At 38.4% G+C, this 18,124-nt stretch overlaps 2 protein-coding genes across 5 annotated transcripts in view; one reads left to right on the top strand and one right to left on the bottom strand.

Annotated features, from left to right (window-relative positions):
* Positions 1-18,124, bottom strand: part of ALDH1A2 (aldehyde dehydrogenase 1 family member A2) — a 399,898-nt gene that overhangs the window by 149,876 nt on the left and 231,898 nt on the right. The window contains exon 1 of one of the 3 annotated variants that reach the window (XM_047864524.1): positions 11,144-11,266. The exons of 1 other annotated variant lie outside the window; for it this stretch is intronic. The gene's annotated coding sequence lies outside the window, so the exon portion shown is untranslated. Of the gene's footprint in view, positions 1-11,143; positions 11,267-18,124 lie in introns of those variants that run through there. One more of the 3 variants, XM_047864528.1, reaches the window with a different exon arrangement.
* Positions 11,251-18,124, top strand: part of AQP9 (aquaporin 9) — a 46,001-nt gene continuing 39,127 nt past the window's right edge. For both annotated transcript variants that reach the window (XM_047864531.1, XM_047864532.1), the window contains exon 1: positions 11,251-11,370. In XM_047864531.1, the coding sequence (XP_047720487.1) occupies positions 11,260-11,370 (111 nt within the window). In that variant the 5' untranslated portion in view covers positions 11,251-11,259. The remainder of the gene's footprint in view (positions 11,371-18,124) is intronic.

Below are 18,124 nucleotides of genomic sequence, written 5' to 3'. Positions count from 1 at the left end.
TCCTTACCTCACTCCTGAAGCCTCTTGACTAAGCTATCTTGACTCATAGATAGGGTGAGTCTCAGGACATGGGACAGGATAGGATAGAAGTTCTGTTGTGCACATTACTGGTCAATTTTAAGTTGAATATTTAAAAGTTTGTTTCTCTCCTGAAGCCAAGAGCACACCTTATACACTGTATGTTAGCTAACTTGACAATAAATTACATTAAAAAAGTAAAAATAAAAAAAATGAAAGAAATAAAAGTTTTTCTTGGGTCATGTGAAAATATCTCTGTACCATGGTGGCTGGATAAAAATGACTCCATTGGAATGCCATTTAAATGAGAATATTTCTGAAAGGAAGGACCACTGGGAAATTTAAATATCACAGCACACAGTATAAGCTAGACACATTTCAACACATTAACATTGGAATTAATTTTGAAAACTGTTTACAAGTTTTATTTTAGTGTGAAGCATTTTCAAAGCATTCCATGCCATGAAAAGCTTTTTGAAAAAGCATATTTATTTATATGACAAATGTTTACTATACTAAACCTTTTAGGCCATAGTAAGTAACATAAAAAATAGTTGTTACTTTTGAAGAGTTTATCATCCATATGGGGAGGAAAAAAACACATGCATATATACACATATACACACACACAGATAGGAAGGGTTAAGAAACTGTATATGTTTAAGACTGAAGTGAGCAATTTACACCACGAGTGGTAGAGGCATTTGATTATGGGATATTTCACTGTTCAGTGGAATTGTGAGGAAGCGTTCATAAATGAGTTAGAAAGAGGGCTTGACCTTCAAAAGAAGAGATGAATAAGATTTGGACAAGAAGAGAGGCAGAGAATGGGCATTCCAGATGAAAGGATAGACCACAAGCAAGGACTTGTAGGCAGAAATAAACAAATCAATTAAAACAACTCAGGAAGCAACAGATGTTGGCGAGGATGCAGAGAAAGGGAACACTTTTGCACTGTTGGGAATGCAAACTGGTGCAGCCACTCTGGGAAACAGTATGGAGGTTTCTCAAAAAATTAAGAATAAAACTAGCTTACGACCCAGCAATTGCACTACTAGGTATTTATTCAAATACCTGGTTTGAAGGGGCACATGCACCCCAATGTTTATAGCAGTGCTGTCAACAATAGCAAATTATGAAAAGAGCTGAAATGTCCATTGACTGATGAATGGATAAAGAAGATGTGGTATTTATATATACATATACGTACACACACATATATATGTATATGTATATATATATACATACACACACATACAGTGGAATATTACTTGGCAATAAAAATATGAAATCTTGCCATTTGACACAACATAGATGTAACTAGAGTGGGTGGGGGGATGGGCTAAATGGGGGATGGGCATTAAGGAGGACACTTGTGATGAGCACTGGGTGTTATATGTAAGTGATGAATCACTGGGTTCTACACCCGAAACCAATACTACATTGTATGTTAACTATCTTGAATTTAAATAAATAAATTCAAAGAAAAGAAGGGAGCAATGCATTTTGTGGGAACTATATGGGCTCTTCTGGATAAAATGGAGTGAATCATGTTGGGGATATTGATGTATACATTTGGGCAGATGAAGACCTTAACTGTCAGTCTAGGGAGTTTGGATTTTACCCCTTAGAGAATGGGGAATCCATGAGTTTTAGGGAAGGGAATGTTGTAATGAAATCATGATTTTAAAAGATTCCTCTCTCAAGGATGTACAAGGTGAATCAGTGAGGAGAGGGAAGCAGGGAGCTCATTTTTTTCTATTATTTTCAATGATATTTTATTTTTTCTCTTTATTAATAAAACAGATATAAAGTATGAAAATCCATGATACAGTGAACATCTATGAAGCCACTTCCCAGTTTATGATGAGCAATAGGACCATCACCTGACAGTCCCTTGTGTGGTTCCTCACATCTGTCTGTTCTCCCACTGCTTGATAGGTAACCTCTATCTTGAGCTTGTTGTTTATCATCTCTTTACATTTCTTCACAGGTCTACCACCTAAGTTTGGTCCCTAAAAATATGTTGAACAATTTTGTATGAAAATGAAAATAAATTAATCAGTAAACCTAAAGAAATAAATAAGAACAGTAAAAGAAATTTATATAAATCAGGAGAAATATATGAATAAAAATAAGACACTTTTATTTTATTTATTAATTTATGTTGTTTTAATTTAAATTTTAGTTAATATACAGCGCAGTATTGGTTTCACAAGTGTAATTCAGTGATTCATCACTTACTTAACACCCAGTGCTCATCACAAGTGCCCTCCTTAATACCCATCACCCATCTAGCCCACCTCCGACCCAGCACTCCACCAGCAACTCTCAATTTGTTCTCTGTATTTAAGAGTCTCTTATGGTTTGCCTCCCTCTCTGTTTTTATCTTATTTTCTTTCCCTTCCACTATGTTCATCTGTTTTGTTTCTTAAATTCCACATATAAGTGAAATCAAATGATATTTGTCTTTCTCTGACTAACTTACTTTCCTTAGCATAATACATTCTAGCTCCATCCACATTGTTGCAAATGGCAAGATTTCATTCAGAAACTAGTTGAGTTTAAATAACAGAAAATAATTGACAAACAAAATCAAGTCATGCTTCTTCAAATATAACAGTAAAAATAGTACACTTCTGGCAACTGAGACCAGTGAGAAAACAGAGGAAAGTAAATACTACTTGAAATGAAAAAAGATGCTTTAAAATTATATGATGTGTCTGTGTTAATTTTGAAAATCTATATTAAATAAAAGAATGTATAGAAAAGCATAACTGACCAAAACACTTAAGACATATAACAACAGTAACTGTGATAAATACTCAAAGATCTACTACCCAAAAAGGAGCTTGGCTCATATTTGTATATAAATGGAGCCTATCATTTTTCTAGGGAACAGATATCTGTTGGATTATTTAAACAGTTTCATAGAATAGAGAAATATGGAAATCTTTCCAGTTTGTTTATGGAGAGTATTAGTCTGACATAAAGTCTGACAAATAAAACACAAATCACCTATTTATCATTTTAATGGTGAATATCCAAGTCCAAAAGAGTAATCAAAACCTAAATTTTGGAAAATTAAATTTAGCAGTACATGTATATATGTATCATGACAAGTAGGGGTCTTTAAGGAATGCAAGGTCATTTTAACAGAACATTCAAAATATAGTATGATTAATTAATGACATAATGATTAACAGAATAATTTTTTAAATGCAATTTCATCATTAAATATTCAGAAGACATTTGATGAAACCCATTATCCATTCCTGTTTTTAAAATAACATTTCTTAGTAAATTTTTAAGAAGTCTTAGTATGATAAATAAAGAACATGAAGCAATGAATGGTACAATCAAGGCATTGTCTTTAAACTTAGAAACAATACAAGGATGCCTGTTCTCATTATTTTAAAAACAAATTTTTTTTAATGTTTATTTATTTTTGAGAGAGACAGAGACAGAATGCGAGTGCGTTAGGGGCAGAGAGAGAGGGAGACACAGAATCCAAAGCAGGCTCCAGGCTCTGAGCTGTCAGCACAGAGCCCGACAGGGGGCTTGAACTCACGAGCTGTGAGATCATGACCCGAGCTGAAGTCGGACGCTCAACTGACCGAGCCACCCAGGTGCCCCTGCCTGTTCTCATTATTATGATTCAATATTTTTGCAATGACTTCTGCCCATACTATAAAGAAAAAGAAATAAATAGTAATATTAAAAAGGAAAAGAGTGAATGATGATTATTTATACTTCATTTATATTCTACCTGTTTAATTAGAAGCCTAGTTTCCCCAAAGATTATAGTACGGGTGTCTATAATATTTGGGGCTATAAGCTTCCCTGTTCATGTCCAAGAGATGATAGAGAACTGGGTAGAGAATTGGGCAGAGGATTCCTACAGCTTTCAAAGAATTGAGGAATTCCTTTTCAAAGCCCTAGAAAGCTTCCCCTCAAATTTTTTGGCCCAAATTAAATGACATTATTATTCCTGAACTAGGCATGTTTTTGAGGGTGGGAAAATGATTCTGATAGCTTAGACTCATCAGTGTTTACCTTTAAACCTGAGTATAACTAATCTTTCACCCAAAGCCTATAATTGCATAGAATAAAAAGAAGATACCCAAATGAAAATCTGGTACTATTAGAAAAAGGATTTAATAGATGCCAAGTAGGCAACTAACAATTTTCACTACAATATCAACTAGAAACCTATGTAAAACTATAAGAAATTTCATTAGGATAGACAGTTAAAAGATATATACACAGAAATAAAGTTTTGCTTGCAATGGTCAGTTAGAAAATAGAATAAAATAAGGGATTCCATCCTTACTCTAAAAATAAATATAACTAAGTATCAAATAAACTTAAGAATTTACAAGACCCAATGGAGAATGTGTACAATGTAATTTTGCTTGAGAACATAAAAAAGATGAATAGAGAGATGGGAGTTATATTTCTGAACGGGAAAATTCACATTATAACTTTATCTATAACGTTAATGCTTTCTCATTAATGGTGGGAGAAGATGGAACTTAAAAAATGATTCTAAATTATTCTAAAGTTCACCTAGCTAATAAATATTTGAAAATAATATTGAGGAGGGTAACTTCTCTAACCAGAAAAACATTAAAAGCATAGTAGGACTAGAGTAATTAAAAAATCACAATTTTATGTTAGGGAATTTTTTATATATAGAAGAAGTTTCAAGTCAAATTGTGTTGGAAAACTTGTCAAAATAGTTGGGAAATATATTAGAGTCCTACCTTATGCCATATATCATAATCTAGAAAAATTTTAAATTTAAGTGTGAAAAGAAAATCATGAAAATACTGGAAAAATATAGGACAAAGTTTAGTATTTTTGTAATTTTGGTGTAGATCAGGTCTTTATTAGAATAAATAACAAAGTTGGAAACCATACAGAAAAAGGTATACAGACTTGAGTATATAAATTTTCTAAACTATATAACAACCAAATACCATCATAAGTTAAAGATAAATGAGTAACTGGAAAATATATGTGGAAAATATATGTGGAAAATGATTTGCCACATATAATATATAAAATATTTATATCCTATATTGTAAAGAGTGACAAAAATTAATAAATAGCTGCACCTGAGTGGCTCAGTCAGTTAAGTGTACGACTCTTGATTTCAGCTTGAGTCATAATTTCACAGTTGTGAGATTGAGTCCCATGTCGGACTTTGTGCTGAGCATGGAGCCTGCTTAGGATTCTCCCTCTCTCTACCCCTCTGCTGCTTGTTCTCTCTCTCTCTCTCTCTCTCTCTCTCTCTCTCTCAAAAATAAATAAATAAGCAGTTAAAATTAATAAATAAAATTAAACATTATATTGAAAATTGGGTAGAGCACTTGTTGGGATGAGCACTGGGTGTTTCTGGAAACCAATGTGACAATAAATTATATTAAAAAAAGAAAATTGGGGGGCGCCTGGGTGGCGCAGTCGGTTAAGCGTCCGACTTCAGCCAGGTCACGATCTCATGGTCCGTGGGTTCGCGCCCCGCCTCAGGCTCTGGGCTGATGGCTCAGAGCCTGGAGCCTGTTTCTGATTCTGCGTCTCCCTCTCTCTCTGCCCCTCCCCTGTTCATGCTCTGTCTCTCTCTGTCCCAAAAATAAAAATAAAATGTTGAAAAAAATATATTAAAAAAAAAATAAAAAAAGAAAATTGGGTAGAGGACAAAAATATAAAATTTATAAAAGATTAAGTACAAATAGCTAACACGTGAAAGATGCTTGACCTCACCATTAACCAAATAAGTGCATATTAGTACAATACCATTTCTTAACTATTAGGAAAAGATTGAAAGGATTTATATTAACCAATATTGAAAAGAATGGGAGCAATCAGTACTTTTAAAACACTTGATATATGCATATTCTTTGATTAGTAAATAGTTTAACTTCAAGGAAGTTTTACTAAGAGGTACATAAGTATTTACATAAGTATGTTCATTTAATGGGGGAAAATTGGAAACATCTTTCTATCAAAAGGAGCTTGTTACATTATGGCATATTTATACAATGTAATATTACGTAGTTATTAAAAAGATGAGCATTAAAAAGATGAACATTGGCATAGAAAGATGAGCAAAATATTGTAAGTGGAAAAAAGCCCTACAAACATAGTATTAGGGGAAAAAAAATTATATATATCTGCTGAAAAAAAAATTCTGGAGAGATATAGTTTAACCTGTGGTTGAATATAACCATAGTGGTAATCTCTGAGGGCTGGGATTATGAGACATTTGTATGTTTTAATTTAAGTACTTCTGAATTAGTTTTATTTTTTCAATGTAACATGATTTTATGCTTGAGGGGAACTGGTTATTTCTTCCCCCAGATAGAAAAGAAAGAATGTGGAGAAAACCAATGAAATGGTTGCTGTGAACTGCTTGTTTATGTCTCCCCTGCCCCCACCCCACAAATTCATATGTTAAAGCCCTAGTCCTCAATGTGGTAGTATTCAGAGGTGGGGCCTTTAGGAGGAAATTGATTTTGAATGAAGTCCTGGGAGTGGAGTTCCTATCATGGGATTGGTGCCCTAAAAAAAGGGATAGAGAGGTAGGAGGTCTCTCTGCCATGCACGGATACAACAAGAAGGTGGCTGTCTACAAACCTGAACATGTGTCCTCACCCAAACCCGACGATACCAGCACCCTAATTTCAGTCTCTCTGTAGTGGCTCCAACTAACTAAAAAAAGAATTTGAGGTGGAACAACTGGGAAGGGATGCTTTTCAGAATAGGTAAGACCTATTCTGTTGTTTGTAGGCCCTGGGAAAGAAGTACTGGGGAAAAGAGATAGGGAGTGTGAGGAGATTATTAATCAACTGCCATCCTAGAGGGGCTAGAATAGCATAGCAACCTCGGGCTAACGGTAGAAAGAAGGAAAGGAAAAGAGGACAACACAAATAGAAGCAGGACAATTTTTTGAGAAGAAGAGGCACAAAACGTATGATAGCTATTAAGCCCATTTTTCCCCCTCAATGGATTGGGAGAAAAGTTTATCAGCTGAGCAGGAAGTTTGGGACAGCTATCTGGAGGGGCGTAGAAAGTGTACTGCTGCTGCCTGAAATGAGGCAAGGTGTCTGAACCATCAGCTATATGTTTATGAGATTCCTGAACTCCATCCCAGATCTACCAAAGCATACTCTCTGAAGGTGGGTGATCCTAATGCACACTAAAATCTGGAACCTTCGAAATAAAAGGGCAACTAAGATTATGTACCCACCGCTGATGATAGATCACAATGATCTTAAATAGGGTCAATCAATATACTAATATGATGATCTCCAGCTTCATTCAGTAGCCTGGGAAGGGAGTACTTGAGAAAAACAGGTGGCTAGGTTATACTCAGAGTTGGGCTTTGGTAATGTGGATGTGGAAGAAAGTCAATGTGCCAGTGGAGCCTGAGATACTGGTAAGTGCATTGTTAACCTGGATGATCATGAGGTTAAGGATGGGTGGAGAAGAAGGAGCTGAGGGACTGAGTCCAAGAGGAGGATGTTCCACACATTTGTGAAAGACAGTGGGTGAAATGTGAGAACTGGAAGTTTTAGTCAGCGAGGTATGTCTTGGTGTGAAAGGTTCTGAAAGGGAAGATGGTAACACATCCCAACAATAGCCGTCAAAGGGCTTCTCAACTAAAGTGGAGATAAAGTTGGCCAAGTAGAAGAGGTTGGGGAAGTGAGGTGAGAGTGTGAGATAATTTTCCTTATGAACACCAGACTTGTTGAATCCCATCAGTGGAACCAAAATGGTTACTCAGGGTACAACCAGATAGGGAAGAAGAGAACGTTGGGGTCAGGGAGTGACAGAGTCAGGAGGATCTAAAAGAGCTGGGGAAGCTAGCCCTGGAGAGTCAGCATGGCAATGCATCTCAGGGATTATGATTCTAGAAGTCTTGGCAGAAGGAGGAGTCAATATGTTGGCAATGGATAGTGACCTCTCAGATGTCCATGTGGTGATAGCTGTAATTTTAGTTCAATGTTTTGCATCTGCTCCTATTTTACTATATGATGTATTCACTTGGAAGTCTTTGTCACTTAGACTATACTAGAGATCTGTGTTCCTAATTTTTGAATCCCCTGTACCTGACACATGGTATACTCAGTAAAACCAAATGAGTGAGTGAATGAATGAATGAAAACTAAGCAGCCGCATATTTCTAATAGGAACTTTGGTGTGAGGGTGCAAGCGGGAATGTGAGTTACGTTCACTGTGAAGTTAGTAGTTCTTGGTGATGAAAGTGAAAGTGTGACTTTTCTGAAAGGAGAATAAAAGACATAACAAAGATTCCATTCTCCTCTCCCTGAGCATGAAATGTTCAGCACCACAAACTCAGCCTCTGCTTTCTTCAAATTCTCCCCCTAGGCAACCTCACCTTATTCTTGGCTTCAATGATCACATCTATGAACACACAGACCTTTCCTCTGAACCAAATTATTTCCCACTTACCATCTTCTCTCCAAAGCACTAGAGAGCCCCTAAGGCTTAATCAGCACAAGCAGAAGTCATGATCTTCCATGGCAATCCTCGTCTTTTTCTAGTGTTTCCTCTCCCATTACTTAGCACCTCTTTCTCCAGCAAGCTGGGGACCCAATGATCAACTTTGCTGCATCCCTCTCCTCACCTTCCATATCCAAATCACCAAGTTCTTCCAATTTTAATATACAAAGAACTCTTGAATCCTTCCATGTCTCTCCCTGTCAAAGCCACCACCCAGTGCTGAAATTCTGTAATATCCCCAAGTGGGTCTACATATGACCACTTCAGGCACCCTCAAATCCCCTTTCCACCACATAACCTGGTTGATTTTTTTAAAATGTTTATTCTTGAGAGAGAGAGAGAGAGCATACATGCATGAGCAGAGGAGGGGCAGAGAGAGAGGGAGACACAGAATCCAAAGCAGGCTCCAGACTCTGAGCTGTCAACACAGAGCCTGACACTCAAACTCACAAACTGTGAGATCATGACCTGAGCTGAAGTCAGACACTCAACCGAATGAGCCACCCAGGAGCCCCCAAGTTGATTTTTTTTTTAAACTCAAATTGGTGGTGTTGTGTTCTCACTTAAACCACCTTCATGGCTTATCATTGCTTTGCCCTGAATATGATTTATAGGGCTCAGGATGTATGGTCTGACTCCCACCTATGGCTTCAGGTTCTTTTTGCACCGTGTTCCTTCACTGTCCCTGGGAGCCAGCTAGTAGGTTGGCCAGAACATCATACTGTTCCCACCCCCACTGCCCAAGGCCATTGAACATGCACTTCCCCCACTTCAGGTAGTGAAGCCCTACACTTCCTTCTGATCTCAGCTCGGACATGATTTCCTTAGAGAAGCCATCAGAGATACCTCCATTGAGGTGAAATCCCCCTCTTTTATTCGCTCATAGAAGTATGTCTTATATCTTTATAGCATACATCTCAATTATGATTTCATATTTCTGTGTGTATGATTGTTTCACTATGCCTGTCTTCCTCATTAGACTCTAAGCTCTGTAAAAGACAAGAACTATGTGTGCTTTGCTAAATGCAGTGCTTGGCACATAATGAGTATGCTATAAATATTTCTTAGATGAGTGAATAAACAGACCAAAGAACACCCTTGTATGATATTAGTTGTAGTCACAGCAATAAAGTCCTGTTTCTCTGGTTCATCTACTGGGACTTTGGAATAGTGTGGTCACAAGTAATCCTTCTGGACAATGGTATCCATGATAACTTAACCAAGAATTAAAGCCAAAATGCTACATTCCTGTCCTGGCTCTGCAATGATGTGCCCTCAGGTAAGTTATAATTTCTTTAGGTCTAAACTCTACCTCACCTACAGATTAGGTATCTCCTTCTGTCCTTTGACTCTCAATAGCTGTTTTCACCAGATCTCACCTCCCTCCCTTCTTGCCTGCCTCCTCAGTTGGAAATGACTGTAGGCCTCCTGCAAAGGTAGGGAAAGACCTGAAACAGAGCTGGCTTCTCTGTGGGAGGGTTGGGAGGCAGCACAAAGCGTGGGTACTAATTCCATGGCACTGCCTTGATATTCAAAAACAACTGATGCATTCTATCTCTTCAGACAAACTAGCTTTAAAAAACAAGGCTTAAATATTTGACATGACAGGAAGCTAGTCCTAAACAATTTGTTGCCTACAAGGATGATAATTCATCAAACTTAAATGGCATAACCTAGAAGGATTATTTAGATGTATTTAACTCCTTTCTTGTTTAACTGGCGTGGCATATACTCAGACTGATCTCTTTCTGGCTCAGTGATCTCCAACAGTTTCAAGCTGCTCTTGTTTATTTTCTATGAATTTTGCTTAAATATTTCATGGTAAACAAAAGGGAGTAACTAGATTTTCAAACCAGAATCCTCCTTCAGAAGAAAGTCAACAAGTTGCTTTCTCCATCATTTTAATTCTTGGATCCCAGTCTATTCTCAGTAGATGAAACCCAGCCACAGTAACCAAGGAGGAGATCCATCCTGTCCTAAAGACTTGCAATGGTCTCTTTGTATGTTTGTTTCTCCATCTCTAGAATGGATGCAGCTGTTCTTACCACCCTGAGGAAGGTGTCATTAAATCACTGGAATTACATTGGAAGAAAACAAGAGGGATTAATCTTGCAGAACAATACATCTGTATTTGCTTCATATTCTCCAATGTGCATGAAAAGTTCCTTCAGAAGAGAATGTTTACACTGGATGTATCTGTACCTGATTTGACAATCCCAAACTACACCCCAACCACCCACTTCTGAACAGGGGAAAAAAAAAGAAAACAGAAGACTGCAATTGTGTAACATGCAAATCTTCTGGACGGGAGCCCATCGCTGTGGTTTGGCAACACAACCAGCACAACATCTCTTTTCTCATCTCTTGAAGAAAAAAACCAAAACAAAACAAAACAAAAACCAACAGAGAAAAAAATACCTTGAGAATAAAGGTAATGATTAATCTATCAGACACAAAAAGGATCGTTTGGGGGATTTCAGATTCTAACCTGCTAATTCAAATAAACAACTGTGAACAGGAGACGACAATTTCACCAGAAGAGGATTAAGTCACGGGTTCTAATTGGGACAGTGTTTGTACAGTCAGAGAAGCTCACCAGACATCTCCAGGAATCTGTGAGCAGTTGTCAAAACTTCCATTTTCATGTGCGAGTGAAGTAGGGACCAGAAGAAGCAGGTATTGGTGGAGAGTGGTCCTTGGAGAAGACCCAAGATGCAGCCTGGGAAAGGACGAAAGGGGAAGAGCTTCAAGCAAAGACTGGTCTTGAAGAGCACCTTAGCTAAAGAAACAATCTCTGAGTTCTTGGGCACCTTTATAATGATCGTAAGTGTTTCCTGAATCCTGACCCAATTATGCCTTCCTTTCTACCCAGCTGGTAATGAATAGTTTTGTTTTCTTTTCTTTAAGTTTGTCGCTAGATTCATCTCTTCCAGGAAATAGCACATTCCTTCCGGGCTGTTTGGCTCTGTACTGGCCACAAGGTTGGGTTTCCATTTACACATTTCATTTATTCACAAGAGTTGATGGGGACAGGAGAGGGGGAGTGAACTACTTTCTTCACTTCAGCAATTTACTGAGATTCTGAGCTGGCTTTGATTAAAATCAGTCATTAGTAATTTGTCTCATTGATTAATTGATTTATACCTTGTTTATTTCCCACAAATATTGAGGTGACTCAGTCACTTGAAGTAAGAACTGGCAGTCAATAAATATGAGCGGCAAGAAACAGCTCAGTATTACAAGTGCTCGGCAAAGATTGTGTTGTCATATCATTTGACTTTTAACAAGTTAGAAATTACACTAGATAAAAATATGCATTCTACAATCATCCTTCTTTGGTTTTACCTCATTTTCCCCCTCTTTTTACCTGAAACTGATATCTAAAGATCTTCAATACAACAGTTATAAGAAACGTGTGTGTGTGTGTGTGTGTGTGTGTGTGTGTGTGTATAAACAGAAGGATTGATTCTAAGAACCACTCAAGGATTTTGTCCAGAGAACTGCATAGCTATTAAGGAAAGACTGGATAGTTTATGTAAGTGGAACGGGCTCTAAGCTTCCACCCTATTGCATGCTATAGCATTCTTTGGATCCTGAATTTTCAGCTGGAGCCAGAAAATTAAATTTTCAATTATTCTCATATGCAACAACCACTGACTTTAACTTGCTTTTAAAAAAATCCTCTCGGGGCGCCTGGGTGGCGCAGTCGGTTAAGCGTCCGATTATTTAGACAGGTCACGATCTCGCGGTCCGTGAGTTCGAGCCCCGCGTCCGGCTCTGGGCTGATGGCTCAGAGCCTGGAGCCTGTTTCCGATTCTGTGTCTCCCTCTCTCTCTGCCCCTCCCCCGTTCATGCTCTGTCTCTCTCTGTCCCAAAAATAAATAAAAATGTTGAAAAAAAATTAAAAATAAATCCTCTCAAGGGGCTCTTGGGTGGCTTGGTTGGTTAAGCCTCTGACTTCGGCTCAGGTCATGATTTCATGGCTCGTGAGTTCGAGCCCCGTGTTGGACTCCGTGCTGACATCTCAGAGCCTGGAGTCTGCTTTGTATTTGATGTCTCCCTCTCTCTCTGTCCTGCTAATGCTCTCTCTCTTTCTCTCTCTTTCTCAAAAATAAATAAATGTTAAAAATTTTTTTTTTAAAAATCCACTCAAAGATTCCCTACTTCAATATTAATAATTTCAATTTTCTTAAAGTTATAGAGATTTGTCCATAAACTTACAAGTTCTTGCTGATATACAGCATGGTGACTACAGTTAATAATACTGTATTGCATACTTGAAAGTTGCTAAGAGCATAGATAAAGTTTGTTATCAGGAGAAAAAAATTTATAACTATGTTGTGATAAATGTTAACCAGACTTATTGTGGCTATCATTTCATAATATATATAAATATTGAATTATTATATTGTACCCCTGAAGCTAACATAATGTTTATAAGTCAGCTATATCTCAGAATAAAGTTCTTTGCTTTGTATAAATACATAATTTAGGAGAATAAGCCAAGATCAAGAAACAAGTGTGAACTCAAAAAATTGAACTAGTGTAAATTGAGAGAAAGTCATAAGTGTTCTGGTCTCTGAGAACCTCTTTTTACTGAATTCACTCAAGTATTCTTGAGGCAAATGGACAGCTATTTGCACTCTTTCTTGACTGTCCTCACTCGTGTTAAGAATGTGGATGGGAGGGCGGGTGGTTGGAGAAAAAGAGAGAAAATAAAAGCCCATGATTCTTCTTTAAAAAAACTTTTTTTTAAATGTTTATTTATTTTTGAAGGAGAGAGAGACAGAGTGTGAGCAGGGGTGGGGCAGAGAGAGGGAGACACAGAATCTAAAGTAGCTCTAGGCTCTGAGCTGTCAGCACAGAGCCCGATGCGGGGCTCAAACTCACAAACTGTGAGAACATGACCTGATCCGAAGTCAGACACTTTAAGGGACTAAGTCACTCAGGTGCCCCAAGCCCATGATTCTTCTGATCTTACTCTGTGCTTACTGGAAAATCACCCTCAGTGAGACAAAAACTGTTCATGTTACTTGAAATTTGGTCCCAAAGAAGAGAGTGGATGTCACTACAGACTCGATGCAGCTCTATGGTGACCTGTGGTACTGAGAAATAAAGCAAATTCAGTTACAGTCTGTAGTCATCTGCAGAAAACACGGAGGAGGAAGTGAACTAAACAACCATTTTGCAACTGAAAAAGTTAAAAACCCTCTTTTTTTTTTAATTTAAACCCTCCTTTCTTAACAAGAAGCTGTTTCTTAATCTCATTCCCTCCGAGTTGAGTAAGTGAAAGTTACCGTCAGCCATTTACTCATACAATTAGTAGCATGTCTTCCCCTACCATTCACGGTGGGAGCTAAACACATATCTTCATACTGTATATTGAAAAATAAAACTTTGTGTCTTCTGGCCAAAGCCAATAATTTCCTAAATGATTCATTTCCATCTCCACTGTACATTTATTTTTTAAAGCAAACCCTTGTGGAATCCATAATTGTGATTATAATATTTTTATTAAGGCTTGGGGGTATATATGCCAGAAGTTTTCGCACAACACAATATTTTTTCTAACCAATTATGTGGCTTTGCTCAACTCTTAGCCAAAATAATTATTTCTGCTTTATTAGAAAATGTGCATAATATGTTGCTTTGTATAGTAGAAAGCTTTGATTGTTGACAAGGTATGGGCAAAAGGGAACATAAAAAAAAAAAAAAAGATGGCAGAAGATAGGCAGGACTCATCAGTCCTTCAAATTTGGCTTTTCCCCCAGACCCTGAGAGTCTGGTGCCATTTTCCTCCTTCCTCTCAAAAACCTGCCCTTAGAAGAAGTATCTTAAACTCATTTATACCATGGTGCAAATGACTAATAAGGCCCACTGGTAGCATTAAGGTCCATGAAAAATTCTTTGTAAACTATAACTAAAAACAGCAATAACTAGGTTATAAGCCAAAGAATTAGCTCTAATTTGGGCTTATAGACATGGGATAGGTATACCTTTCCACCTTTGCTAGTGCCAGGGAGAGGGGTCACACTGGATCTTCCCTAATACATAGAAGGGTTTCAAAGCCTTGAGCTGCAAACGTAGGGAGGGAGTATGTATTAAGTACCTACCATATGTTAGCTTCTTTACATACATTTGTTTAATCCTACAATAGCTGCATTGGGAAGGCTTTATTATTACTCATAAACAATTGAAGAAATGAGGACTCAAAGAGATGAAGTCACTGGCCCAAACCAGGAAAGCACTGAACTGGCATTCTTTCTAATTCTAGAGCCTACACTTCCCACCCATTGCTGGAGTTCCTTCCACAATGTCCTTGATACATAGTAAATCAGACTCCCTCCACTTGAACGTCTCCATAGACTGGAGCCATGAGTTAGCTCTCTCATTTGCTTGCAGTCACGTGAGTTTAACTGGTGGGCACCTGATGAGGCCAGACCATGAGTTGTACCCCCAAAGCTTTCTGAAGCAGAAAACACTGCTCAACAAGGGTCACTGCTCAACAAGGGGAAGGGAGCGAGCAGGGGAATCCTTAGCCTTCTGCACATGGCTCAGGGCCTGGGGATTTCAAACTGCACATTAAATACCCACTACATGTAAACTCCTGAGATAGGAACCGCTCATAAAATGCTGGCTCCCTTTCCCCATGCTCGCCCCTTCCCCTCTTCTACTTCAGAGTCTTTGTAGTACTTGAAAACAGCTTCTTTGTCTCCTTCTGGACATCTTGCAGGCTCCTTTCCCCAACATCTGCCACAGAACTCTGCACATACGTAAATGGGTCCCCATAAATGTGTGTTCAATTAAAATGTCTTTTGGTGGCTGAAATTCCCAGAATCTCTAGTTGTTTCTTGTAGCAGCTATGTTTACTCCTCACCACTCCATGCACCCTTTCCTGTCTTCAAATGTTTCCGGATTCTTTGATACAGAGTTCATCCTATTGAAGATGCTGAGGTGAACAGCCTGGCCAGCAGCTATATTTCCTCTTGTAGTGGAAGGGCATCCTTCCAGGGCAGAATTTATGATTGGGTGATCATCTCCTTGTGTATTGGGAAAGACTCTAAATTCTTGTCTCACTCTGTGAAGCTTGCACATTAGAGATCTACCTTTCTGCATCTCTAAGATTGAAAAAATGTAAATACTTCTGCTAAAAGTAATAGCCTCGATCTGTGCCCTGAAGATGAAATAGAATGAGCAGAGACCTGGGACACAGGATGTGGAGGGCATAAGGGAGTGGGCAGTGCAGGAGGGAGGGAGGAAGTGAGATGGATGGCACATGACAAATGTCAAACCCCACAGTGATTTCTATATCTGCTTCTGTCTTCCTCCGTGACTTTATGACCAAACTTCCCACCTTGCCAAAGTCACTGAGTTTGCCATTCTGTTCTTGGAGAGATACCAGATATGCTAACTATAGAAATTCTAGGTCTTTAAAATGATTATTACAAAGTGTGCTCAGATCTTAGAGTGGGTCTATTTCATACTGGAGAGCTTTTGAAACAAAAGAATATGTGACTAGCATTTAGAGTAAAATAGGAAAATTATTAAAACAAGCCAGTTCTTAAAATAAGTGCTTTGCAGGGCATAATTCAGGACATTTGGGACTGCTGCATATTTAGAATTTCCAGGTACTAGTAGGACATCTCTGAGAACCGGATGAGATAGATGTTGCTGGCCCTTCCTATTGATGGGGAAGCTGACACACAGATTGATGCAATCATATGTCCTTTGAGTCAGTGTGGAGCCCACACTGCCTTAAGCATAAACTTCTCTTGGTTTCCACTGCGTTTTCCCTCCAAGAGGCATAGAGTGCCTTCTCAGGTAGATTATTTTTTTCAATTTCATTTTGGTTAATATACAGTGTTATATTTCAGGTGTACAATATAGAAATTCAACTATTCTATATATTACTCAGTGCTCATCATGATAAGTGTACTTTTAATCCCCTTTACCTATTCCATCCAGCCCCCACCTACCTTCCCCCTGGTTACCAGTTTGTGCTCTAGAGAGTTTGTCTCTTTTTGTCTTTGCTTGTTTTGTTTATTAAATTCCACATATGAGTGAAATCATGTGGTGTTTGTTGACTTAGCATTATACTCTCTAGATCCATCCATGTTGTTGCACATCTCATATAGATTCTTGTTTATTGTTATATTTATATCTTTCCTGGGGGGAAGGGAGAGAAAGAGAGAGGGAGAGGGAGAAAGAAAGAGATACAGAGAGAGAAAGATATCAACTCCATTTTGTCAAGTGGGAGAAAGAGGTATAACATAATTAAGAGGTTCACCCAAGGTCACCCAGCCCATGAATGTGAGAGCTGGGCTTGATATCTTGGATTTAGTTATTACTAATGTACCATTGTTTGATGAGAATTAACTCCTTTCATGGGAAAGCTCAAGAGAACTTTACTAATTTTGTAGCCTAAAATACATTAGATAGTAAAGGTACCAAAAGATGATTATATAGAGCAGACATGATCCTGGCAGAGAAATTTTACAGAAGCTCTATTAGCATAGAGTTTATGGACCACTTCAGTATCTACAAACACACTCAAAGCTCTTGTAACACTAGGGTTCTGAGGTGGTTCAGTCATATCTTCATGTCCTTAATGAACACATTGACCATGCATTGCACTGTCTTTCCCCTAGAGCTTCTATTTTCTGGATTCTCCTTGAGGACACCTTGTGGCTCAGAGCAAGGGACCAATAGGCAAGGGGGAATAAAGGGTCACCATAACTCTTCTCTCACACTTTCTTGCTCAACAGTCACCTGCCCTTTCTCTGTTTCCTCTCTGCTTGGTCTGGATTATGACTTTGCAAAGACCTGTCCCCCTCCAAGCCTGGCTACCAATGATGAGGGTCCCACTGAGCTAGAGCTGTCAGTCTGCCAACATATGATTGGGCAGAAGCCTCTGCTGTCAGCAGTGCCTGGCTGATTCTGGCCCCAAATGCCATGCCTCTGTGTCCTTCAGATGAAGAAACAGAGACCCACACACTCACAGGATTCTGTCAAATGCTTTTTCCACCACAGTCAATTCCACCTGATTCTTATTATTTACTTTCGATTTACGTTTAGTTCTCAGCCTCTCATGGGTCTTTACTTCTGTACTGGGTGTTCTGTCACTTTAAGAAAGTCCCAGGTTCTAAATATGAAAGTGTGGAAGAACTAAGCATGTAAGGTTCTCTGTGGGCCCTTGCCCTGTACCTTTAGCAGCTGTGAGAAGGCTGATGCAGAAGGTTCTCTGCCTTCCAGCATGGTGATGAGATGAGGACAAAAGACCAGGAAAGGAGTAAACATTTGTTGAACATACACTGTACCCAGACAATCATTAGTTCTGGAAAAATCTCATGAGGTAAGGGAATTTTTCTTATTTTACAGATAAGGAAATGAAGGCTTAGTATGATCGAGCACCTTGCCCAAAGGCAAATATGTGGTGGAGCTGGGATTAGAATCAAATCTCTGGTTTTTCTTCACCATGCTGAAATTACCGTTCTCATTTATGCTTTTGAACTTCCACTGCTGTTGCCTGAAACAATATATGTTTTATATGTTTTCAAAATGTACATATATGGCTTCA

The sequence above is a fragment of the Prionailurus viverrinus genome, chromosome B3, assembly GCF_022837055.1.
Source record: "Prionailurus viverrinus isolate Anna chromosome B3, UM_Priviv_1.0, whole genome shotgun sequence".
In the NCBI taxonomy this organism is placed as follows: Eukaryota; Metazoa; Chordata; class Mammalia; order Carnivora; family Felidae; genus Prionailurus; species Prionailurus viverrinus.
Note: the sequence above shows the minus strand (reverse complement) of the source record. Positions and strands in the feature narration are given on the sequence as shown.